The sequence below is a fragment of the Betta splendens genome, chromosome 4, assembly GCF_900634795.4.
Source record: "Betta splendens chromosome 4, fBetSpl5.4, whole genome shotgun sequence".
NCBI classification, from domain to species: Eukaryota; Metazoa; Chordata; class Actinopteri; order Anabantiformes; family Osphronemidae; genus Betta; species Betta splendens.
In genome coordinates this window covers 23139436-23160080 of record NC_040884.2, presented here as the reverse complement: position 1 = coordinate 23160080, position 20645 = coordinate 23139436, and the positions used below count along the sequence as shown (strand labels likewise).

General features: G+C 45.7%; 4 protein-coding genes across 7 annotated transcripts; 2 read left to right on the top strand and 2 right to left on the bottom strand.

Annotated features, from left to right (window-relative positions):
* Positions 1 to 233: 233 nt before the first annotated feature.
* LOC114853314 (NACHT, LRR and PYD domains-containing protein 12-like) lies at positions 234 to 7600 on the bottom strand. 2 transcript variants are annotated; one of them, XM_055508433.1, is made up of 13 exons: positions 7522 to 7600; positions 6984 to 7109; positions 6449 to 6598; positions 6211 to 6365; positions 4340 to 6131; positions 4058 to 4234; positions 3743 to 3916; positions 3320 to 3493; positions 1773 to 1940; positions 1438 to 1611; positions 1132 to 1308; positions 879 to 1052; positions 234 to 784 (listed from the first exon to the last, which is right to left on the bottom strand). In XM_055508433.1, exons 1-13 carry the CDS (start codon positions 7548 to 7550, stop codon positions 772 to 774), a joined length of 3483 nt encoding a protein of 1160 aa, XP_055364408.1. In that variant the 5' UTR covers positions 7551 to 7600; the 3' UTR covers positions 234 to 771. The 2 variants fall into 2 exon arrangements, with proteins under 2 accessions (XP_055364408.1, XP_040926276.1); XM_041070342.2 differs by having other exon boundaries at positions 4340 to 6128.
* Positions 7601 to 8411: 811 nt separating this feature from the next.
* Positions 8412 to 14413, bottom strand: hus1 (HUS1 checkpoint clamp component). 2 transcript variants are annotated; one of them, XR_008694536.1, is made up of 11 exons: positions 13414 to 13566; positions 13148 to 13275; positions 12738 to 12914; positions 12451 to 12558; positions 12269 to 12343; positions 12053 to 12152; positions 11804 to 11938; positions 10300 to 11690; positions 9960 to 10133; positions 9545 to 9715; positions 8412 to 9343 (listed from the first exon to the last, which is right to left on the bottom strand). XR_008694536.1 is itself a non-coding variant. In XM_029148271.3 (10 exons), exons 2-10 carry the CDS (start codon positions 13953 to 13955, stop codon positions 11608 to 11610), a joined length of 933 nt encoding a protein of 310 aa, XP_029004104.1. In that variant the 5' UTR covers positions 13956 to 14078; positions 14282 to 14413; the 3' UTR covers positions 11596 to 11607. The 2 variants fall into 2 exon arrangements, 1 of the variants encoding a protein (XP_029004104.1); XM_029148271.3 differs by lacking the exons at positions 8412 to 9343; positions 9545 to 9715; positions 9960 to 10133 and adding exons at positions 13936 to 14078; positions 14282 to 14413 and having other exon boundaries at positions 11596 to 11690; positions 13414 to 13520.
* A 137-nt stretch (positions 14414 to 14550) lies between these two features.
* Positions 14551 to 15918, top strand: cidea (cell death inducing DFFA like effector a). 2 transcript variants are annotated; one of them, XM_029148272.3, is made up of 5 exons: positions 14551 to 14710; positions 14861 to 14996; positions 15072 to 15224; positions 15334 to 15506; positions 15659 to 15917. In XM_029148272.3, the coding sequence occupies exons 1-5, from the start codon at positions 14643 to 14645 to the stop codon at positions 15759 to 15761; spliced, it is 633 nt and encodes a 210-aa protein (XP_029004105.1). In that variant the 5' UTR covers positions 14551 to 14642; the 3' UTR covers positions 15762 to 15917. The 2 variants fall into 2 exon arrangements, with proteins under 2 accessions (XP_029004105.1, XP_029004106.1); XM_029148273.3 differs by having other exon boundaries at positions 14570 to 14710; positions 14800 to 14996; positions 15659 to 15918.
* Positions 15919 to 16266: 348 nt separating this feature from the next.
* On the top strand, positions 16267 to 19595 carry tubb6 (tubulin, beta 6 class V). The gene is made up of 6 exons (XM_029148269.3): positions 16267 to 16506; positions 17027 to 17135; positions 17229 to 17339; positions 17716 to 17831; positions 18186 to 18314; positions 18423 to 19595. The coding sequence occupies exons 1-6, from the start codon at positions 16450 to 16452 to the stop codon at positions 19239 to 19241; spliced, it is 1341 nt and encodes a 446-aa protein (XP_029004102.1). The 5' UTR covers positions 16267 to 16449; the 3' UTR covers positions 19242 to 19595.
* Positions 19596 to 20645: the final 1050 nt, after the last annotated feature.

Here is a 20645-nt window from a genome sequence, read left to right as displayed (position 1 = left end):
AAGTTTCAGTTTAACTATCTGTAACAACCATGAACACTGTGGAGGGTTTTTCCTTCATCATAGTCGAGTGTCAGCTGCTGCCACCAAACCTCAGCCACAGTGACCTGCACGTTTCTGTGCTGTTGTTAAAGCGCTGGAGAGTCCAGTCGAGCCCACAGAGCTGGAATCGACGAGAAGATGAGCAGACGAGAAGAGGTCCAGTAAGAAACAAGGTGTGTGTGTGTGTGTGTGTGTGTGTTGAAGTAGAAGTCTTTATTAAACAATTAAACAATTATTTAAACAATTTATAAAACACAGAGTAAAGCCACCAATATAAAGGTTTGGTCTATTGTCTACCCACCAAAAACACTTAACATTGAGTTTGAAAGAGTGGGTGGGTTTGTAAAGAGCTTAGAAGTTTCAAGCTTTAACTACTTCAGGTCTCTTCTATCAACTTCATTTAACTTTGTGATGTAAGTAAATATTCAGCATCAGTGAAAATCTATAGGCAAACATTAAAAAATTAAAAGAACATTTTTTTAGATTACATAGATCACAGAGTGAATGTTCTGCTGGGATAAAGTAAGTATCTATTTATCTATCTACACAGATGAACTGCTAATTGGATTTATAATCACGTCCCTCCACAGCAAAAGTGAATGAATCCCTATAGCCTAGTCCATATATTGGCAAACGAGACAGAAACATGCTGGTGGAGCAACAGGAGTGAAGTAGATTCAGAATGTCCCAGATCCACTGACGATGTTCATCATCTGTCAACACTTTTAGATTCTACATACTGCACCTGTAGAGAGACACGAAGCAGCTCTGCATGAACACACCTGAAACACTGGATCTTTGCTGTAATGCTTACTGAAAACAGAGTGACCTCTACTAACCTCAACCTCTCCAGCCCATAACCGGGACGCTTCACTAGATCAGATAGCAGATTAACATCTGAATCATTCAGGTTGTTTCCACTCAGGTCCAGATTTCTCAGATGAGATGGGTTATATGTCAAAGCTGAGGCCAGATAATAGCAGCTGACCTTAGACAATCCACAGCGCTTGAGTCTGATCAAACAATAAGAGAAGTCTGCGCTTTATAGTTATACCATTAACGCCATCAATAAGGTGGAAAACAGTGTCTGACCTCAAAGTCTCCAGACGACAGAGTTTATTCATCAGAAAGTCATGCAGCACCATCACTCCTGTATCCTGAAGCTGGGTGTTTCCACTCAGGTCCAGTTCTGTTAGATGGGATGGGTTGGACCTCAGAGCTGAGACCAGTGAGGAACAGCTGGTCTCCGACAACCTGCATCCGTTCAGTCTGAATAAGAAAACGGAGCAACAACAAAATATTGAGGAAGCCTCAGTCTTTCATTAGCAATTTTACAATACAACCTACACATTACAACCTTCACATTACATTCACCACACAGAACAAAATGTGTCTGACCTCAAAGTCTCCATTCGACAGCCTGGACTCTTCAGGACACCACACAGCCACAGAACTGCTGAATCCTGCAGCTGGTTGTTGCTCAGGTCCAGTTCTGTAAGATGGGACGGGTTGGACCTCAGAGCTGAGACCAGAGAACCACAGCTGGACTCTGACAAGCTGCAGGAACTCAGTCTGTAGAAATGAATAAAGCATTTTTCTTTAAAAGTCATAATTTCGAGAACAACCAGTAAATAATCCTCGGCGTGAATCAGTACAGTAAATGTCAGTCTTTTGTAGTTTATATCACCAAAACACTATAACCACATTATGATCAAATCGGCATGAGATATGACCTCAGAGTCTCCAGTCGACAGTCCGGACTTTCCAAGAAACCACACAGCTTCTTCATGTCTTGGTTCTGGATGCTGTTCTCACTCAGATCCAGTCTTCTCAGATGTGACGGGTTGAAGTTCAGAGCCAGAGAAACAAGGCTGATCTTTGACAACACACAGCCTTTTAAGCTATAGGAAAAGAGTTTAACATTGGTTTTATTATTTGGCCCCTGAAGAGAGAACAGGACTCCTGCTAACATACCTAAATGATTCTCACTTTCTTCCTGTGAGAAACTAGAAGCTCCCTCTGCATATCAAGACAACCTGTCACCTGCTCAACAGTTCACAGACAACCCGCTAAGGAGCACATAACCGAACGCAGCTTTCAGGCTATTGTCTAGATCGCGCTGCGTAAGAATAGTAATATTTACGCTAGGATACAGTGTCCGTGTTAAGACAAGCTCTTTTTCCCACGGCTACTGTACTTACATACCACGCTACCGTAACTCGGGCTATGTTTCATGAGCCTATTCTGAACTTTTTCTAGCATTAGCTTGTCAGTCAGGAAAGTTTAAGGTGTCTAGCTAGCATGTTAGTGTGAGCTAGCTCCAACACCAGTACTGAACGTGGCATAAATTCCATGCCTTTGGGGTTTGCCTCTGACCTCCTGGACACAGATGATATGGAGGCAGGCCTGGACTCAGAGCAGACAGAAAATGACCTATACGATGGTAAAAGACTTCCACCGGCTCAAGCGCCATCTAATCAGCTATTAGCTGCAGTTCCTGCTGCTACACAGGAAGTATCTCAGGTTTGCGTATTGAGGCAATGCCTATGAATATCAAACCATCGTGTTCAGCAAATGTGTGGAGGCGATCCTAACCCCTGTTAGGGCTGACTCAAGAAACATATGTGTCAGCATTTTCTCCTACATAAACAATTATTTAATATGTGCCCACTCACAAGAGCAAGCAAATGAGATTCCACCATGGTGCCATCTCATCTTTGCCATCTCAGTTTCAAGATCAACTGGGAACAGAGTGCCGGCTCAACACAAAGAATATTTAGGGCTCAGCATAGAGTAGCTGTCTTATCATGTTTTACTAACCGAGGGGAGAATCGTTTCATTCACACAATGCCTCTCCTGTTTTCAACTTGGAGGGATATTATCATCATTCAGGCTATGCCTCCGCCCTCTGGCTTCTCTCATTTCCGTGACATTCATGGGCAGAAAACAGACAACTCCACCGTGGTGGCTTACATCAACCGTCAGGGTGGCACTCACTTCATGCAACTACACAAGTTAGTGCAAAAGATAATCCTGTGGAGTAGCACCAGGTTTTGTCCGCTTCGTGCAACACATGCCCGGAGTGTTGAACAGGGGAGTGGATCACACACGTTTGTGGGGTTTTACAGGCTGGATGTGGCTAGACCCTCACTCGACATGGGCAAGTCGAGGAAAAATTATAACCATAAATAACAACATACTGCTGTTTGTAGGAGTAGTGAGGCTGCAGAGTTGATGAACTACAAACATACTGTATGATCAACAAAAAGATGAAGCCAACCTCAGAGCCTCCAGTCGACAAGCTGGACTCTTCAGGAAACCACATAACTGCTCCACTACTGAATCCTGCAGCTTGTTCTCACTCAGGTCCAGTTCTGTCAGATGGGACGGGTTGGACATCAACGCTGAGACCAGAGAACCACAGCTGGACTCTGACAAACTGCATTCACTTAATCTGTGTTAATGACACATGATCCCTTCAGTCAGACATTACTGAGTTTAAAAAAACACCTGAACATACAGTAAGGTTAAAAACAGTAAAATGTAAAAATAGTAAAACAGTATAACATGTCTCTGGCTTATATATTTGAAGTTTAAGGACTAAACCAAAAAAGGAGAATATAGACTTCACCACAAACAATGATCAGTTAATATCGGCTTCACATCCTCTTATTCAGAAGAGAACTTAATAACTGGGTCCAACCTCAGAGTCTCCAGTCGACAGTCTCGACTCTCCAGGAAACCACACAATTGCTCCACTGCTGAATCCTGCAGCTGGTTGTCACTCAGGTCCAGTTCTGTCAGATGGGACGGGTTGGTCCTCAGTGCTGAGCCCAGAGAACCACAGCTGGTCTCTGACAAGCTGCAGGACTTTAATCTAAACAAAACATAAATATATTACATGCTGGTTTTTATTATCAGTGGATCCATAATGTCCAACATACGTTACAGGTTCAAAGAACCTACACGTTCACCCACTGAGGTTAATATTCCACATTCCACAGAGCTCCACACTGACCTTAGACGTTCTAGTCGACAGTGTGGACTCTCCAGTCCAGCACAAAGTAGCTTCACGCCACAATCTGGCAGGTTGTAGTTTCTACTCAGGTCCAGCTCAGTCAGATGTGAAGGGTTCGACGTCAGAGCTGAGGCCACAACTTCACAATGAGTCTCTGACAGTCCACAGCCAGAAAGTCTGACATTTGAAATAGATGAATAGAAATCAGGAGAACATAAATCAATAGAAAACCTGAGCAGCAAGCGTCAATGACCAGCTCCTTCAACAACAGAGAAAACTCACTGAGCCTTTCTGCAGTTCCTCACAGCTGGGATAAGTCTATGTCGTCCCTCAACTGATGTGTTGTACTTCTTTAGGTCGACCTCATCCAGAACCTCCTCTGACATCTGCAGCATGTAGGCCAGAGCTGAGCAGTGGATCTCAGAGAGTCTCTTCTCTGATATGTCCCCTGACTTCAGGAAGTCTTGGATCTGCTGATGGACTGAGTGGTCGTTCATCTCCATCAGACAGTGGAAGATGTTGATGCTTCTGTCTGGAGAGATTTCGTCATTGTTCATCTTCTTCAGGTTTCTGATGGTTCTCTCTATGATGGTTTGCTGAACGTTCTCCGTGTGACCCAGCAAACCTCCTAAGATTCTCTGGTTGGACTCCAGACAGAGGCCATGAAGGAAGCGAACAAAGAGGTCCAGATGAGCACTTTGACTGTTCAGGGATTTGGTCATTGTTTCCATTAGAAAGACATCAAAGGAGAACTTGGTGTAGTCTTGGCCCAGGAAGATCTCCAGAACCTCTGACGTCCTGTTGGTGTAGCAGTGGAAGATGTACACAGCAGCCAGAAACTCCTGAACACTCAGATGGACAAAGCAGTAGACGGTTTTCTGGAGGATCACACTCTCTACTTTAAAGATCTCAGTACAGACTCCTGAGTGAACCAAGGCCTCTGTGACGTCTAGACCACACTGCTCCAGGTCTTCTTGGTAGAACATGATGTTTCCTTTCTGCAGATGTCCCCACGCCAGCCTCCCCAGCTTCAGGAGAACTTCCCTGTCAGCCTCCGTCAGTTCCTGTGGACTGGTCTCATGTCCTTTGTGGTACTTGTTCCTCTTCTTCTGGGTCAGGACCAGCAGGAAGTGTGAGTACAGGTCCGTCAGGGTTCTGGGCAGCTCTCCTCTCTGCTCTGTAGTCAACATGTGCTCCAGAACCGTAGCAGTGATCCAGCAGAACACTGGGATCTGACACATGATGTGGAGGCTCCTGGACGTCTTGACGTGTGAGATGATTCTGCTGGACAGATCCTCGTGGCTGGATCTCCTCCTGAAGTACTCGTCCTTCTGGGCGTCGGTGAAGCCTCGTACTTCTGTGACCCTGTCCACACACGTAGGAGGGATCTGATGGGCCGCTGCGGGTCGGGAAGTGATCCAGACCAGAGCCGAGGGAAGCAGGTTCCCCTGGATGAGGTTGGTCAGCAGCACATTAACTGATGACTTGTGTGTGACGTCAGACACCAGCTCCCTGTGGCTGAAGTCCAGTGAGAGTTTGCTTTCATCCAGGCCGTCAAAGATGAACAGAAGCTTCAGGACAGCGAGCTGCTCTGCTGGGACCTCCTGGAGCGTTGGATGGAAAACATGGAGCAGCGTGAGAAGGCTGTGCTGCTGATCTCTGATCAGGTTCAGCTCCCTGAACGACAGCAGAACCAGCACACTGACGTCTGGGTTTTCCCGGCCCTCGGCCCAGTCCAGAGTGAACTTCTGCACAGAGAAGGTTTTTCCAACGCCAGCGACGCCGTTGGTCAGAACCAGTCTGATGGGTCCGTGTGGGTCAGAGATGGTTTTAAAGATGTCGTGGACCTTGATGGGAGCCTCATGGAGGGTCTTCCTCTTGGAAGCTGTCTCCAGCCGCCTCACCTCATGTTGTGTGTTCACCTCTTCACTCTGTCCCTCCGTGATGTAGAGCTCAGTGTAGATGCTGCTGAGGAGGACTCCACTTTCTGTTTCACCTCCTTCAGTCACACGTTCACATCTGCTCCTCAGACTGAGCTTATGTTGATCTAAAGCCTCATGCAGAGCAACATCTGCTGAGAGAAATCAAAGTGAATGAGTGTTAGAATGATGAATAGGATCATTAGCAGCTAATGATAAGACTCTCTGACTCACAATGTACAGGTATGGTGTGAGTTGCTGTGTGCTGTCCAGATGTGGATCTTTCTTCATAGCAACAGAAGGACTTTTCTGAACAACCAGACAGGTCCAAACCTGAAGTGATGTTCTGTTTGCAGATTGAGGCTTCACGGCTGGTGGGGACCTGATCACTTCATCAGTGGAAATAGTTTGGATCACATCAGTCACCAGGTTTACCTTTTGAATTTTCCACTGTTCCTATGAGTTCTCTTACTTTGTGTCAGAGGGTCTAGGTTCATTCCTCAAGTCATCAGGAATGTTTTTGGACTGGTCACTCTTCATAGACAGACTGCTGGATCCTGGAAAGTCTGCTCCATCGTCCACTTCATCCACGCGCTCCCTTATTTTCTGGTCTTCAGTCAGTCTGAGAAGGAAACTAGTAAAAGTGAAAAGTCTGCTCCAGAGTTTCATCCAAATGAACCAAAAAAGTAAGCTGAAAGTGGTGTAATCAGACCAAATTGACACTGACTTTAAACTCTTGTTTGTTAAACCTGTTAAATTTCAAAACAAGTTGCTAGGTGACTGGGTCTTTAGCTTAAACAAACCGTTTAATGTTCAGAGAGCAGCTGATCCAGTCACACAGGAGGAAAGTGTCAGAGCAGCCTGGATGGAGATTAGAGGCTCTAGTGTTGCTGGCAGCTGTTCTCTCAAGGTCTTTAAATTCTTTCAGGTACAATATGATGTAGTGTTTTTGTTGTGAATAACATTTTCAGGACCTCGATACAGGTTTTCTTCAACAACAAGCTTACGTTGTCTCTGATGGTCCAGGTTCAAGATTGAAATCTTCACCAATTCCTTTGGACACAACACTGGGAGCTGGAGAATCTGCTCTTCTCTCCTTCACACACTCACTCATTTTCTGGCCTTCATTCAGTCTGAGAGATAAACCAGAACCAACATCACTGACTGATCTCAAACTTAAAGAATCAAAACAAACAGGTCTGACAATGAGTCACACTATCAAAAGTAAAACGCAAACATATTGCTCAGTACACTATAGATACAAAGTTCACACATTTTACTTTGATAGAATGTTATTGACAGATTTATTCATACTTTTCAAACTGACCACTGCTGTGAACAGCACCATTTACACATTTTCATTGAGTTTTGCACTGAGAATATTTTCTGTTTGTGCAGGATACATCTACGATTGTGAAATAAACTAGTACAGAATGAGACATGTTTAGATCATGTTAGTGAATGTGTATCATCTAAAACAGAGACACAACTTTATTCAATGACCATAAATAGAAGAGGAAAACAGAAATAATCATAAACGCTTACCTTTTCTCAGGTTTCTTGTTTTGTTCCATCAACGTTTGAAATCTGGACAAACTGGCTCCGTACAGTACTTTCACTTTGATAAGATACGCCTCCTCTTTGCTTTACAGGAAACATCAGCATGTGTGTCTGTCCGTAGTGACTAGATCCATCAGATTAGTGAAGTTTATGTCTAAATCATCAGTTAACTTCGACTTATAGAAATCTGAGCCTGTTTACAGTTCATCTATTGGATTGTGGTACAGTGTGAAATTTTAAACACTGAAATCATTCAAATCCAGAGACCTGGAAGTGAAACTATAAGGTGGCTGTGCACATAGACACATAATGAGGTATTAAGAAAATGAATAAATATGCTTAGTCTTTATTTACTGTATAGGCTTAATGTTTTCCACAGTCAGTGAAGGTGTGTAAAATTCAACCAGTAGTTAAGATAAGAAATATTAAAATATACATTTGATTATTAAAAATGGTACAAAGTGAATGCATCAAATGTGAGTGAGGAATCTTGGGACTTGAAACATCTGCGTAGTGGAACCAGAACTCAGTATTTGTGGTGAGGCAGGATCTGACACTCGGCTTTTCAACCTCAGTGAACCCAGATTGAGGAGCAGCACACACAAACATCCTACGAAAGTCTAAACCAGGGAAGGCTCCTACTTCCTCAGGTCTCACCAAGAGATGTTTCAGGAAAACTGGCATTTACTTAATCATTTAACTATTAATTCACACATGATTACTCTGCTAAAAAATAAGTGGAACACTAAAATACTGTAACATCTAACATCTAACCAGAATCTTACATCTGAATAAATAAATTATTCTCATTAAATACGCTATTGTTTTCATAGTTGAATGTGCTGATAACATCACACAGAATCACACAAAAAGTATCAATGGAAATCAAATTTATTAACCCTTGGAGGTCTGTATTTGGAGTCACACTCAATATTGGAAGTGGAAAAACACACTACAGGCTGATCCAACTTTGATGTCCTGTCCTTAAAACAAGTCCAAATGAGGCTCAGTAGCGTGTAGCGTCCACTTGCCTGTATGACCTTCCTACAACGCCTGGGCGTGCTACTGATGAGGTGGCAGATGGTCCCCTGACGGATCTCCTCCCGGACCTGGACTAAAGCATCTGCCAACCCCTGGACAGTTTGTGGTGCAACGTGGTGTTGGTGGATGGAGCGAGACATGATTTCCCAGATGTGCTCAACTGGATACAGTTGGGGAACGGTAAACCAGTCCATAGCATCAATGTGTTTGTCTTGCAGGAACTGCTGGCACACTCCAGCCACATGACATCTATATCAAATGTAAAAGGAGCATGCAAAACTAGTTTTCCTATATTTAGCTAAATGTGTAAAAGTCAAAATATCAAGAATAAATGTAAATCTAAAATTTAAATATAAATCTAAATATTATACCTAAATGTAAATGTTAAACCTTAAATATAAATGTTAAATGTTTGCCGAGCGTAAAACTGAATATTGATGACATCTGCAAATGGATTTCAGCCCAGCACTTGTTAAGCTGATCTCAGATCAGTGATGCAGACTCAAACACCTCAAATAGTGCACACAGCATCATGGGGGCTGTTTCTGACCGTTTAACAGACACTACATCCGTAGTATAAGTGTTTTAATGTGAAAAAGGTTAACATAACATTTATGTTCTGAGCAGCTGCTTTCTACCTGCACCTGTGGTTAACGGATGCCCTCTCTACCACCTGAAGCTCAGCCTGAACACTGCAGGGACTGAGTGGGAGGAAGAGATTCACTGATGACTGCACTGACGCCGTGCAAACCCTCAGAATCGTCAACTGTTGGGAGAAGACAGAAAATACAGGACATTAATGAATAGAAGCAGGATTAACAGTCTGTTTGTCCCACCTGTTCTCACATAAACAAGATCATGCAGAAACAACTATAATAATGACAAGAACATGCCAGGACTTCTTCTGGCCTAACCTGGTAAAACGCTGAAAAACGTGATCAACAGAAAGCTGAAGCATGAAGCCAACCTCAGAGCCTCCAGTTGACAGGCTGGACTCTCCAGGAAACCACACAGCTGCTGTTATCCTGAATCCTGCAGGTTGTCACTCAAGTCTAGTTCCGTCAGATGGGTAGGGTTGGACATCAAAGCTGAGACCAGAGAACCACAGCTGGACTCTGACAAGCTGCATTCACTTAATCTGTATTAATGACATATGATCCCATCAGTCAGACATTACGGAGTTAAAAAAAACACCTGAACATAAAGTTAAAAACAGTAAGATGTAAAAATAGTGAAACTGTAAAACATGTCTCTGGCTTATATATTTGTAGTTTAAGAACTAAACCACTAAAGGAGAATATAGACTTCACCACAAACAATGATCAGTTAATATCAGCTTCACATCCTCCTATTCAGAAGAGAACTTAATAACTGGGTCCAACCTCAGAGTCTCCAGTCGACAGTCTGGACTCTCCAGAAAACCACACAACTGCTCCACTGCTGAATCCTGCAGCTGGCTGTCACTCAGGTCCAGTTCTGTCAGATGGGATGGGTTGGACCTCAGTGCTGAGCCCAGAGAACCACAGCTGGTCTCTGACAAGCTGCAGGACTCCGATCTAAATAAAACATAAATATATTACATGTATTTTTGCTGGTTTGATTATCAGTGTATCCATAATGTCCAACATACGTTACAGGTTCAAAGAACCTACACATTCACCCACTGAGGCCAATATTCCACATGCACAGACCTAGACTGAGGTCACAGGGCTCCACACTGACCTTAGACATTCCAGTTTACAATGTGGATTCTACAGTCCAGCACAAAGTAGCTTCACTCCACAATCTGGCAGGTTGTAGTTTCTACTCAGGTCCAGCTCAGTCAGATGTAAAGGGTTCGACATTCGCCGACAGATCCTCGTGGCTGGATCTCCTCCTGAAGTACTCGTCCTTCTGGGCGTCGGTGAAGCCTCGTACTTCTGTGACCCTGTCCACACGTAGGGGGGATCTGATGGGCCGCTGCGGGTCGGGAAGTGATCCAGACCAGAGCCGAGGGAAGCAGGTTGCCCTGGATGAGGTTGGTCAGCAGCACATTAACTGATGACTTGTGTGTGACGTCAGACACCAGCTCACTGTGGCTGAAGTCCAGTGAGAGTCTGCTTTCATCCAGGCCGTCAAAGAAGCTTCAGGACAGCGAGCTGCTCTGCTGGGACCTTCTGGAGCGTTGGATGGAAAACATGGAGCAGCGTGAGAAGGCTGTGCTGCTGATCTCTGATCATCAACATCACCTTTGCTCAGGTACTGTTTTGTTCCACTGACGTTTGAAATAGGGACTGGCTCTGTACTTTCACTTTGTTGACACACATCTTCTGTTTCAACTTATAACAACTTCTGCACCAAGGTGGTGCATGAGCAGAGTTGGAGAACTAGCGCGCACACACACGCATGCACTTTTTGCTATTTTCAATCTTTCTAAACAATGTGCAAACTATCCTAACTGTGCAAAGCAATTTCCCTCTGGGATTAATAAAGATTTTTGAATATTGAACTTTATAAAATTACTCCAACATTTAAAACATCAAATGATTACTCAATCCATTTCATCGTCAGATGAAAATTGACCCAAGTAGCAAACTCTCATTGTTCTTAATTAAACACGACTTTTTCTTTTTCGCAATTAATTAACATCCAGTTATGGTCAATATAAACTTTGTAGGGGTTGCAGGTATTTTCCTTATTCGGATGAAGGATCGGAGAAAAAAAAAAAAAAGGAACCGAAGATTCAGTTGTGCTGTTTCTAGACAAAGCAGCAAAACTGTAGTTTTTTTCTTAGTTTTGAACCTTTTTTGAATTGTTTTATTATAAACCTATAATACAAAATAAATACTTTACAATTCAAGACATCACTTCTTTGTTACCTTCCTTCTTTGCAGAGGTCTTTTACCAGTAATTCACAGAAGACTGGAACCAAGCTTGGCCTCATGGAACAAACTTACACATTTGTGGGTTAGTCTCGTACATAGAGGAAGATATAAAAGAGTCTGTGTTTCACTACTGCAAACTCTCTGGCTAGAGAGACCTGCAGAGTCTCTAGGCCACAGCTGGAATAAAGTACTGCAGTGACATGTCTTCATGCAGCAGAATCAGGTGGATGACTGTCTGATGGATGATATCTGGTGGGACAAGCGGACACAGGATCACACAGTGAGGGACCAAATAGCAGGTCAAAGAACCTTGTTGCTGTGCACGCGTCTTTGGGCTGGACACCAGCTCTACGATGACTTACTACACATGGCCTTGCTGGGGTTCACCTGCTGCCCCATGAGGAACTGCTGCAGCTTCCTAATATCCACCCTGGCCTCGGCCATGTCCTCTGGGTCCCTGCTCTGAGACGGCCTGCCCAGCTGGGAAGCGTCATCACCTGCAGTGAAGAAAGTAAAAAGCCGTCTGAAACAAACAACTCAACAGAAAGCTGCAGCTTTGTCTGTTCTTTTGCTGGTATGAAGCTGCAGCCCAAAGAAAGATAATAAAATACCCCACGGAGGGTTCCCCAGGTCTTTGAAGTGAGTGGAGACAGAAACCAGATCTGTCTCAATCTTCAGATTCATCTCTCCATTCAGGTTGGCCTCGATTACCTAATAAACACACAGAAAATTAAATTCAAATAATGAATTTGCTTTATCTGGAGAAAATAAGGAGATCTTTTCGTATCATGTAAGCTTAGCTTTAATCAAGGCCTCTCTATCGTTACCAGGAAGTTTGAGAGATTCTTCATCCTGTCAACAACGTTCTTCATGGTCTTCAGAGGAGGCAGGTAGATGCTGACCTGAAACAGCAGACATTCACTACATTTCATTAATGTTATCCTGTCATTTCAGTTCAAAGCCTCAAACTGTAAAGTGCAGCATTGTGTTTCACAGCAGCATCACTCACATCAAAGTCTGGCATGCTCGGCTCTTTGAATTCATGCCACAGTCTCCGGGGGATGACGTCAACAGGGACATCGTGAGTGACGACTCGACTGATGCTGGACAGAGTAGGCTGGACAGAGCAGAGGCAGGATGTGGTTTACTTTAAGCTATGCAACAGTTAAGCCTGCTGTAACACGTTTAGGACAGTTGGTTCTAACTGAGACAACACATCAATTGATGTATGTGTATATGATTTTGTGACAGGTGGCACAAAAATAAGTTAAACAGCTGAAGTCGTTTCAGCCTCACCAGCTCGGCAGCGATGGTGAGACAGGGACAGTGCTTCTTGGTCAGTTTGACTTTAACAGACTTGGCGTTCTGGACTGTTTTCAAGGCTCTGGAAAGGTTGTCTGGAGTCACTTCCAGACAAATCTCATTGTCCTCAGAGGACACACCCTCCATCTGGTACTCGTCAAAGAAGTTGGCCTGTGCAGAAGAACATCGACAAACTGAGCCTGAGGTAAAACGAGTCACTTTACCTAAAAAAAGAAAAAGATATCGTGTCACTGAGCCACTGGACAGTGCAGAGAGGAAATCACTCCTGTATTTACACATCAAATGATCCATAAAACATCATTGGCATTGTCATTGGCTAATGAAGTGAGCCACAGGGGGCAGACGTAGATGTGCACATATTCAGGCTGCGGCGTCGCTCTTGCCTGAGACAGCTCGCACCACATGCTGACGCCTCCGTTGGCCACTTTACCGCACAGCACGAAGAACAGGTTGTCTGGGGTGAGTCGCAGTACGCACGTCTTGGTCAGCTTCGAGATGGTGGTGATGACTCCTGGCGAGGACGAGGGAGAGCAACGTTAGCAGCCACAGAGGCAGCCTGTTAGCTACCTGAGCGACGTCAATTCACACAGAACAGATGTAGTAGAAGTTAATAACTAGCAACTAGTTCTTAGATGTTAAAGCATCTTACGGCTAAAGTGTGAGAGACAAGCGAAGTCGATTATTTTAGCTCGGAACTTCATCCTGTGTTTCCTCTCTTTGGTTTTGTCTGGAGGCGGGAGTTTGTTTGGTCCGCCCCTGTATGAGAGTCCGACGGAAACAGCAGCAGCCATACAGTTCCTCCTGTTACTCGGTTTTATAACATGCTGTACCACAATACTACTTACTTTAGTGCATTACTCCCATTTAACATTATTTTAATTCCACAGAAAAGTGTTCTTAAATATCGTGATTTACTATTTGCAGGTTTGAAACCTAAATAAAATGATGATGTGTCATTTATGGTTAAACCTTTGTCACTATGTATGTGATATGTAAGTGTAACATTAATGTAATAGAGTATTTCCATTAAATACTTTTACCTAATTACTGAGTTTTTCGGTCTCTGAACACCTGACACTGATCAGTAATAATCTACAACAATATAGGGCCTGTGTGTGAAAAAGAAGGAAACAGTGTGTCTCAAATAAAGACTTGATTATAATTTGCTCACCTTAATAAAATTCTCCCCATAAGCTTCAGGCTTATTGGTTTTGAAACAAAAGAATACCAGACGGCTTCTTCCCTAAGCTCATTAAATATCTGGACCACAGTCAGTTCAAAGATTAGTTTCTTCAGCCCTGGAGCAGAGCTGACCTAAAAACATCAGACAATGAAGAATGAGGCAATTTGTGCAACACTTCGGTGCAAAGTGTTTGTAAATAAAAGCACAGGCACAGGTTAGTATGTCAGACACTCAAATACCTCAAAAGTTTTCTCTCATTTTCTTATACTTGAAGTATAATTTACAGATACTACTTTTACCTTTATGTAAATGTTCTTATATGTACTGTAAATACCTTTATGTTTTTTCTACCGTAAAGTTCTTATAGCACTTGACACACATTGGGACAGCGACGTAACTTGGTACCAATGAACTAATTTGTTGTTAATTTACTGACATCAATCCATGAAGTTATATAACGTTTGTTATTCCTCTTATTACTTTCTCCCGCGGATTAGTCCCAGTTGTAGTTTTCAGGTTAAACTCTTCCGTCTTTTGAGAAGTCGCCTCCTATTGGCTGTGAGCGCCGCGCAGGGACCAATCACAGCCCGTCATTGTTGATAAATCAGGTGCAGCGGCGCTTCGTCCGTTCACAGGTGCTGATGTGCGTCATCGTCGGTGGTTCCACCTGATCTACTGACTCGCTGAACGTCTCCATGGCGCCGCTCTCCATCCAGTCCGGAGTGAAATACGCCAAGACGCTGCTGCCAGAGACTCTGGTGAAGTAAGTGAGATCGACCCGTGGTTCTGAACGTACCGAACCTGTGCGCTCTGTGATGATGCTCAATACATATATATGGTGTGTGTTTAAAGTGCTTGGCGCGTGCCTTGGTTGGGACCAGCAGAGGCTGATCGTGTTGTGTTCACCTGCCAGGTCCGTGTCCTCGGTCCAGACCACCCTGTCCCGACACATCCTGCCCTCAGCTCAGCGCTGCTTCAGGGTCTGCAACCACAGCCGGAGGCGCCGCAGGGGTCTGGTGGCGTCGTCTCTGGAGGAGCTGCTGGAGCAGGTGACGCCCCGAACCACCCACTAACACTGTAGGGGAGGTTCTGCTCAGTGATGGCTTGGTTCCTTTGGGTCGTAGGCCGCCAGGGTTTTGATGTTGTCCTGCCAGTTCCTGACCCTGGTTCTGGAGGAGGACGGAACCGTGGTGGACTCGGAGGAGTTCTTCCAGTCTTTGCCCAGCAACACGTCGCTGATGGTGCTGGAAGAGGGAGAGATGTGGACGAAGAACAAGGTGAGAGTTAAAACCAGAACCAAGGGGAAACCCGCTGTGACAAGTTCGTCCACCAGGTGGCAGCATGTTCACACGGAACCACAGGCTGTTTCTGCGTTTTCCTCTTCAGATCTGCCCTAGCTTCCGTCAGCCCAAGAGGAACGGGGTTGCTAGGCTGACCTTTGACCTCTACAAGCTGGACCCTAAACACTTCCTGTGCTGCTGTGCCATCAAGGCCACTCTGTACGAGATGTACACGGTCTCCTACGACCTGAGGTGCACCAGGATGAAACACGTCTTCAAGTGAGTCCATGTCTGAGTCCTTTGGCATCGGTTCTGCTCAGCAGCTGCCGTGTCCCACTTCCAGTGTTACAGAACCAGTGATGTGGTTACGGCTAAACAATGACAGTAGTGATAGTGCGTGATCCCTGGCGCTGACGGTTCTGTTCCTCCAGGTCGGTGCTGCGCTGCTTCACCTCGCTGACCCGAATGGCGGGCCAGCTGCTGCTCTACACGTCCTCATCGCTGCTGCCGTTCACCGGGGACGATGACTGTTAGTCCAGACGGCCGATTCTGTTCCTCCCAGTTCACTTCCTTTGTTCGGACACTTGCCTTGTTTTACATGTTGAAAGCATTTGATGTTTTAGCCTTGATTTCACTTACTTCTGTATTTATATGAATTGATTTGGGGCCATAAATATTGTGTCTCTAAATATAAAGTGTCTCTAAATCTAATCCAATAAATAGACTGTGTGTGAATGTGTTTCCAGCCTGACGGTCCGTCACAGAGGACAGATGGAAGGATTATACCGTAGCTCAGCTGGTCCTTTTTAACCCTTTCTGTTACTAGCAGTTAGCAGCTGTTTGTCACAGAATCAAACCGACAACCTAGAAACCTCACACGGCTGAAGCCAGATGAGGTGCAGTGCGTCGTCCTGCCTGCAGGGGGCAGCAAACACCTGTTATAAACTTATGCAGCAGTTTGAAATGAACTTTCACCACCAATACTTGCATTCGACGGTAAAACTTATCCGTGTTTCACTTCACGTTTCTCTTTCGTATATTTATTAAAACGTAAGGCCCCGGCAGGCGATCCGGACCATGACACGGACTCGGGCGCACCCCCCGGGGCGTGGTCGCGTGAACGCGCATAAGAAAAGAACGGGATGAACCCGATGCGTGTTCTCGTTCCACAACAGCTGCACGAACTGACACAAGGCAGAACTTTGGGCGTCAGAGAGGAAAGATGAGGGAGATCGTCCACATTCAGGCCGGACAGTGCGGAAACCAGATCGGAACCAAGGTACTGACTCGGTTTGATCCCATACAACTTTTCCACGGATAAAATGGATCATGTTATTATAGTTACACAGTAATCTTATTACAACTTATTAAAGAAGACACCAAATGTTTGTGAGAGACTGGTTTTGGATTAATTTGTATATATCTTTGTGTGATGGTTTAAACTGGTTCCACCAGTACCAGAACCTTATAAGGCTGTGGATCCAGAGCCCACTAGGCTGCATGAGTGGGAGCGACATGAATGCTCTGAGCCGCTGTCAGAGTATTCCAGGAATCTCAGCTAACACACACACACACACACACACACACACACACAAATGGAAAGTGGAACATGAGAAACAATGACAGCTAACTGTAAGAGCAGAGGCTGCTGGGATATAAAGCTGTGTATAATGGTGAGTGCGTCCCTCCTGCAGCTCTAGAGTCAAACTGAGGAGACGTGTGAGAAACAACTGCAGCCACAGTTTAATGCTGAGCTGGCTTCTCCTGACCCATTGCCTTCTCCTTCTGCTGTGATTCAGTTCTGGGAAGTGATCAGCGATGAGCACGGGATCGACGCTGCAGGAAACTACGTGGGCGACTCAGCTCTACAGCTGGACCGGGTCAACGTGTACTACAACGAGGCCTCCTGTGAGTACAACCACCTCTGTCCATGTTCAGATCAAACCATTAGATCCAAAGAATAAAGCATTCAGTCAAACAGCTTGGGTTTGGTTTGTGCAGCGCATAAATACGTCCCCCGTGCGGTGCTGGTGGACCTGGAACCAGGAACCATGGACAGCGTTCGCTCTGGAGCCTTCGGACAACTCTTCAGACCAGACAACTTCATCTTTGGTAACGGTCACCAGGCTCCTCAGTCTGAGGCATGAATGCTACAACTGCGTGGATTCCACTCATCATGTTGAGTCAACAGTGACTCACATGGAGGAGGGTTTGTCGATCACGGGCTCTGGACGTATAACATCACATTTTCTTACTCTTTAGCTGCTAAATGCTCGCTGGTCAGCGCACAGAGACGTTATCAGAGACCAAAATAGGCGGGAAGTCAGGATCAGCTTTAAGAGTCGGAGCAGTGCTCGACTCGTTTGGTCTGAGCAGGCTGTAGATCCTTTACACGCATGAAATGAAACCCAGCAGCTCCAGAGTGTGTGTTCGCTCCCATCTGTTGTGGTGATCACTTTACAGTGCATGTCTGACTGATTGTCTGCAGGTCAGACAGGTGCAGGGAACAACTGGGCCAAAGGCCACTACACGGAGGGAGCCGAGCTCATGGACTCAGTGCTGGACGTGGTGAGGAAGGAGTGTGAGCACTGCGACTGTCTGCAGGTGAGGACCAGGACAGCTTAGCGTATCACAGTCAGAGACGCTGAGTTGGACCCACAGCCTCCAGTCCGTTGATGGGCTCAGTGCAGCTGCTTTTAAAAAACTCTCTGCTTAAGCTCTGATTGTGTATTAGCCTGTAGCAGTTCCTTCCAGGGGCGGAGCTGTAGGTGGGCAGCCTGGGCCACCAGTCCCACCCCAGATGCTTTACCCCCTGTGGTTTTCTGGCTGCTTTTATTACATTTTAAAACCATTTGTCTTAAAATAACTATGTTAAATGATGTATATCCTTTTTAAGTCCTATAAACAATCCCAGTTTTAGTGTATTAATGCTTTCTTGCCTACTATCTATACCTGCAGGGTTTCCAGCTGACTCACTCTCTGGGAGGCGGCACCGGCTCAGGCATGGGCACACTGCTCATCAGTAAGATCCGGGAGGAGTACCCCGACCGGATCATGAACACTTTCAGTGTCATGCCCTCGCCCAAGGTATCAGCATGTCTTCTCTTCCTGCTCTGCTTGTGTTAACACAGAAGAAGCAGCATCAGCTCATATCGTGTTGTGCTGGTTCTCCTGCTGCCCTTTCTGACCCGTCAGGTGTCGGACACCGTTGTAGAACCGTACAACGCCACCCTGTCGGTCCACCAGCTGGTCGAAAACACAGACGAGACCTACTGCATCGACAACGAAGCCCTGTACGACATCTGCTTCCGCACCCTGAAGCTCACCACGCCCACGTACGGAGACCTGAACCACCTGGTGTCGGCCACCATGAGCGGCGTCACCACGTCGCTGCGCTTCCCTGGGCAGCTCAACGCCGACCTCCGCAAGCTAGCCGTCAACATGGTGCCCTTCCCCAGGCTCCACTTCTTCATGCCAGGATTCGCTCCTCTGACGGCGAGGGGCAGCCAGCAGTACCGAGCGCTCACCGTTCCAGAACTCACCCAGCAGATGTTCGACGCTAGGAACATGATGGCGGCCTGCGACCCGCGCCACGGGCGCTACCTGACCGTCGCCACCGTCTTCCGCGGGCCGATGTCCATGAAGGAGGTGGACGAGCAGATGCTGAACGTCCAGAACAAGAACAGCAGCTACTTCGTGGAGTGGATCCCCAACAACGTGAAGGTGGCCGTGTGCGACATCGCTCCGCGCGGCCTCAAAATGGCCGCCACCTTCATCGGCAACAGCACGGCCATCCAGGAGCTGTTCAAGCGGATCTCTGAGCAGTTCTCGGCCATGTTCCGCAGAAAGGCCTTCCTGCACTGGTTCACGGGCGAAGGCATGGACGAGATGGAGTTCACCGAGGCCGAGAGCAACATGAACGACCTGGTGTCCGAGTACCAGCAGTACCAGGAGGCCACGGCCAACGACGGCGAGGAGAACTTTGATGACGAAGAGGACGAGATCAACGAGTAAGAGACCAAGCAAAACCACGACGAGGTGTCAACAAGAGCTCTGAGACAAACTCTGGGATGAATTTAGTCGATTACAAATTATGAATAAGCTTCTGAGTTCATTTCCGATCAGGCACATTTGACATCTGATGCAATAGAAAAACCAGAGCGAGTGTATTTGTGAACTTTGTGTTCTGCCTTGACATAATGCTGCTGAGAACCTGTCAGTTCAAAGAGACTATGTGAAAACATGACGTTTACACTAAACACTGGGTGGAATAATAACTGCAGTAAATAGTACTTTATTAATTACTGTGTAGTACTAATCGTCTGATGACTGTACTTGAAGGGAGGCTGGAATAAACTCTACTGTGGAGCTGGTTGTGTGTCTGTCACTGCAGTAAAACACTGGAGTGCTTCACCTTTGTGTTGGGACGTTTTGAATAGAGACAAGCAGCGGTTAATCTGCGCTGGCCCGGCCCGCGGGGCAGAACTGATTTGACAGCACTTCTGTTTGTGTTGTGGATTATGTGCAGAGCTGATGCTCTGCAGCTCTTCTGCGTGCGTGTCTGGCACATTCAGCAGAGTCATGCATTACTCCAGACGGCGACAGAGTCTGGGCCTCACTGTGGAAACCGGTCATTACAGTTATGCTTTAAAGCAGCATTTTCATTAGAAACATTAACCTGGTTGAAGGTTCAGATAATATTGCCATGGTTCGACAGCTGACTGAAAAAAAGTCCACCTGGACTCGCTGTGACCTCTAGTGGTTGAGTAGTAGCAAATCCACAACACACATAAATACAGAGCCTCACCTGTACACTTTAACCCTAACCCTCGTCCCTTCATGTGTTCTTTCTCGTTTCGACCTTAATGTCTTGTCTTTCATCTGTTGAAGTTTCCTTTTTTCCAGTTTCTCTTCTGATCCAGATTTCTTGTACCCGTCACAAACAGCCACTAGGGGGCGCTGTGACGCAGCTCTGACCACACACTGAGCGTCTCTTCGGTCAAGTCAGCCTCAAACGCTCTAACGAGGAGGCTTTGATCAGCGTTTGGCTGAAACAGGCAGCTCTGTGATCGACCAGCTCATTTTAATTGGCGATTAGAGACTGTGGCAAAAAAAAATCTGAATATTCAGAGAAGCTGAGGTTCATTCATGTTTAAATGGCATCAAAAGCTCACTGTGACGTTAACGTCTTCTAATTTCAGAAAAGGTACAAGAAAGGTACAAAGGTTCTGTTCTGTCTAACTTGTCCTTTGGTTTGTTGCAGCCTCATAAATCAGCTGTTTGACTCATGAAGGACCAGTCATTACAGCTGACGTTACTCTGTTCCTAAAGGTTTGTTATGCTACAGACACCAGCTCTGTCTGTAAACTGCTGCTGAAGCAACCAAGTGATCCTGTGCAGTAGACACTGAGCTCATCA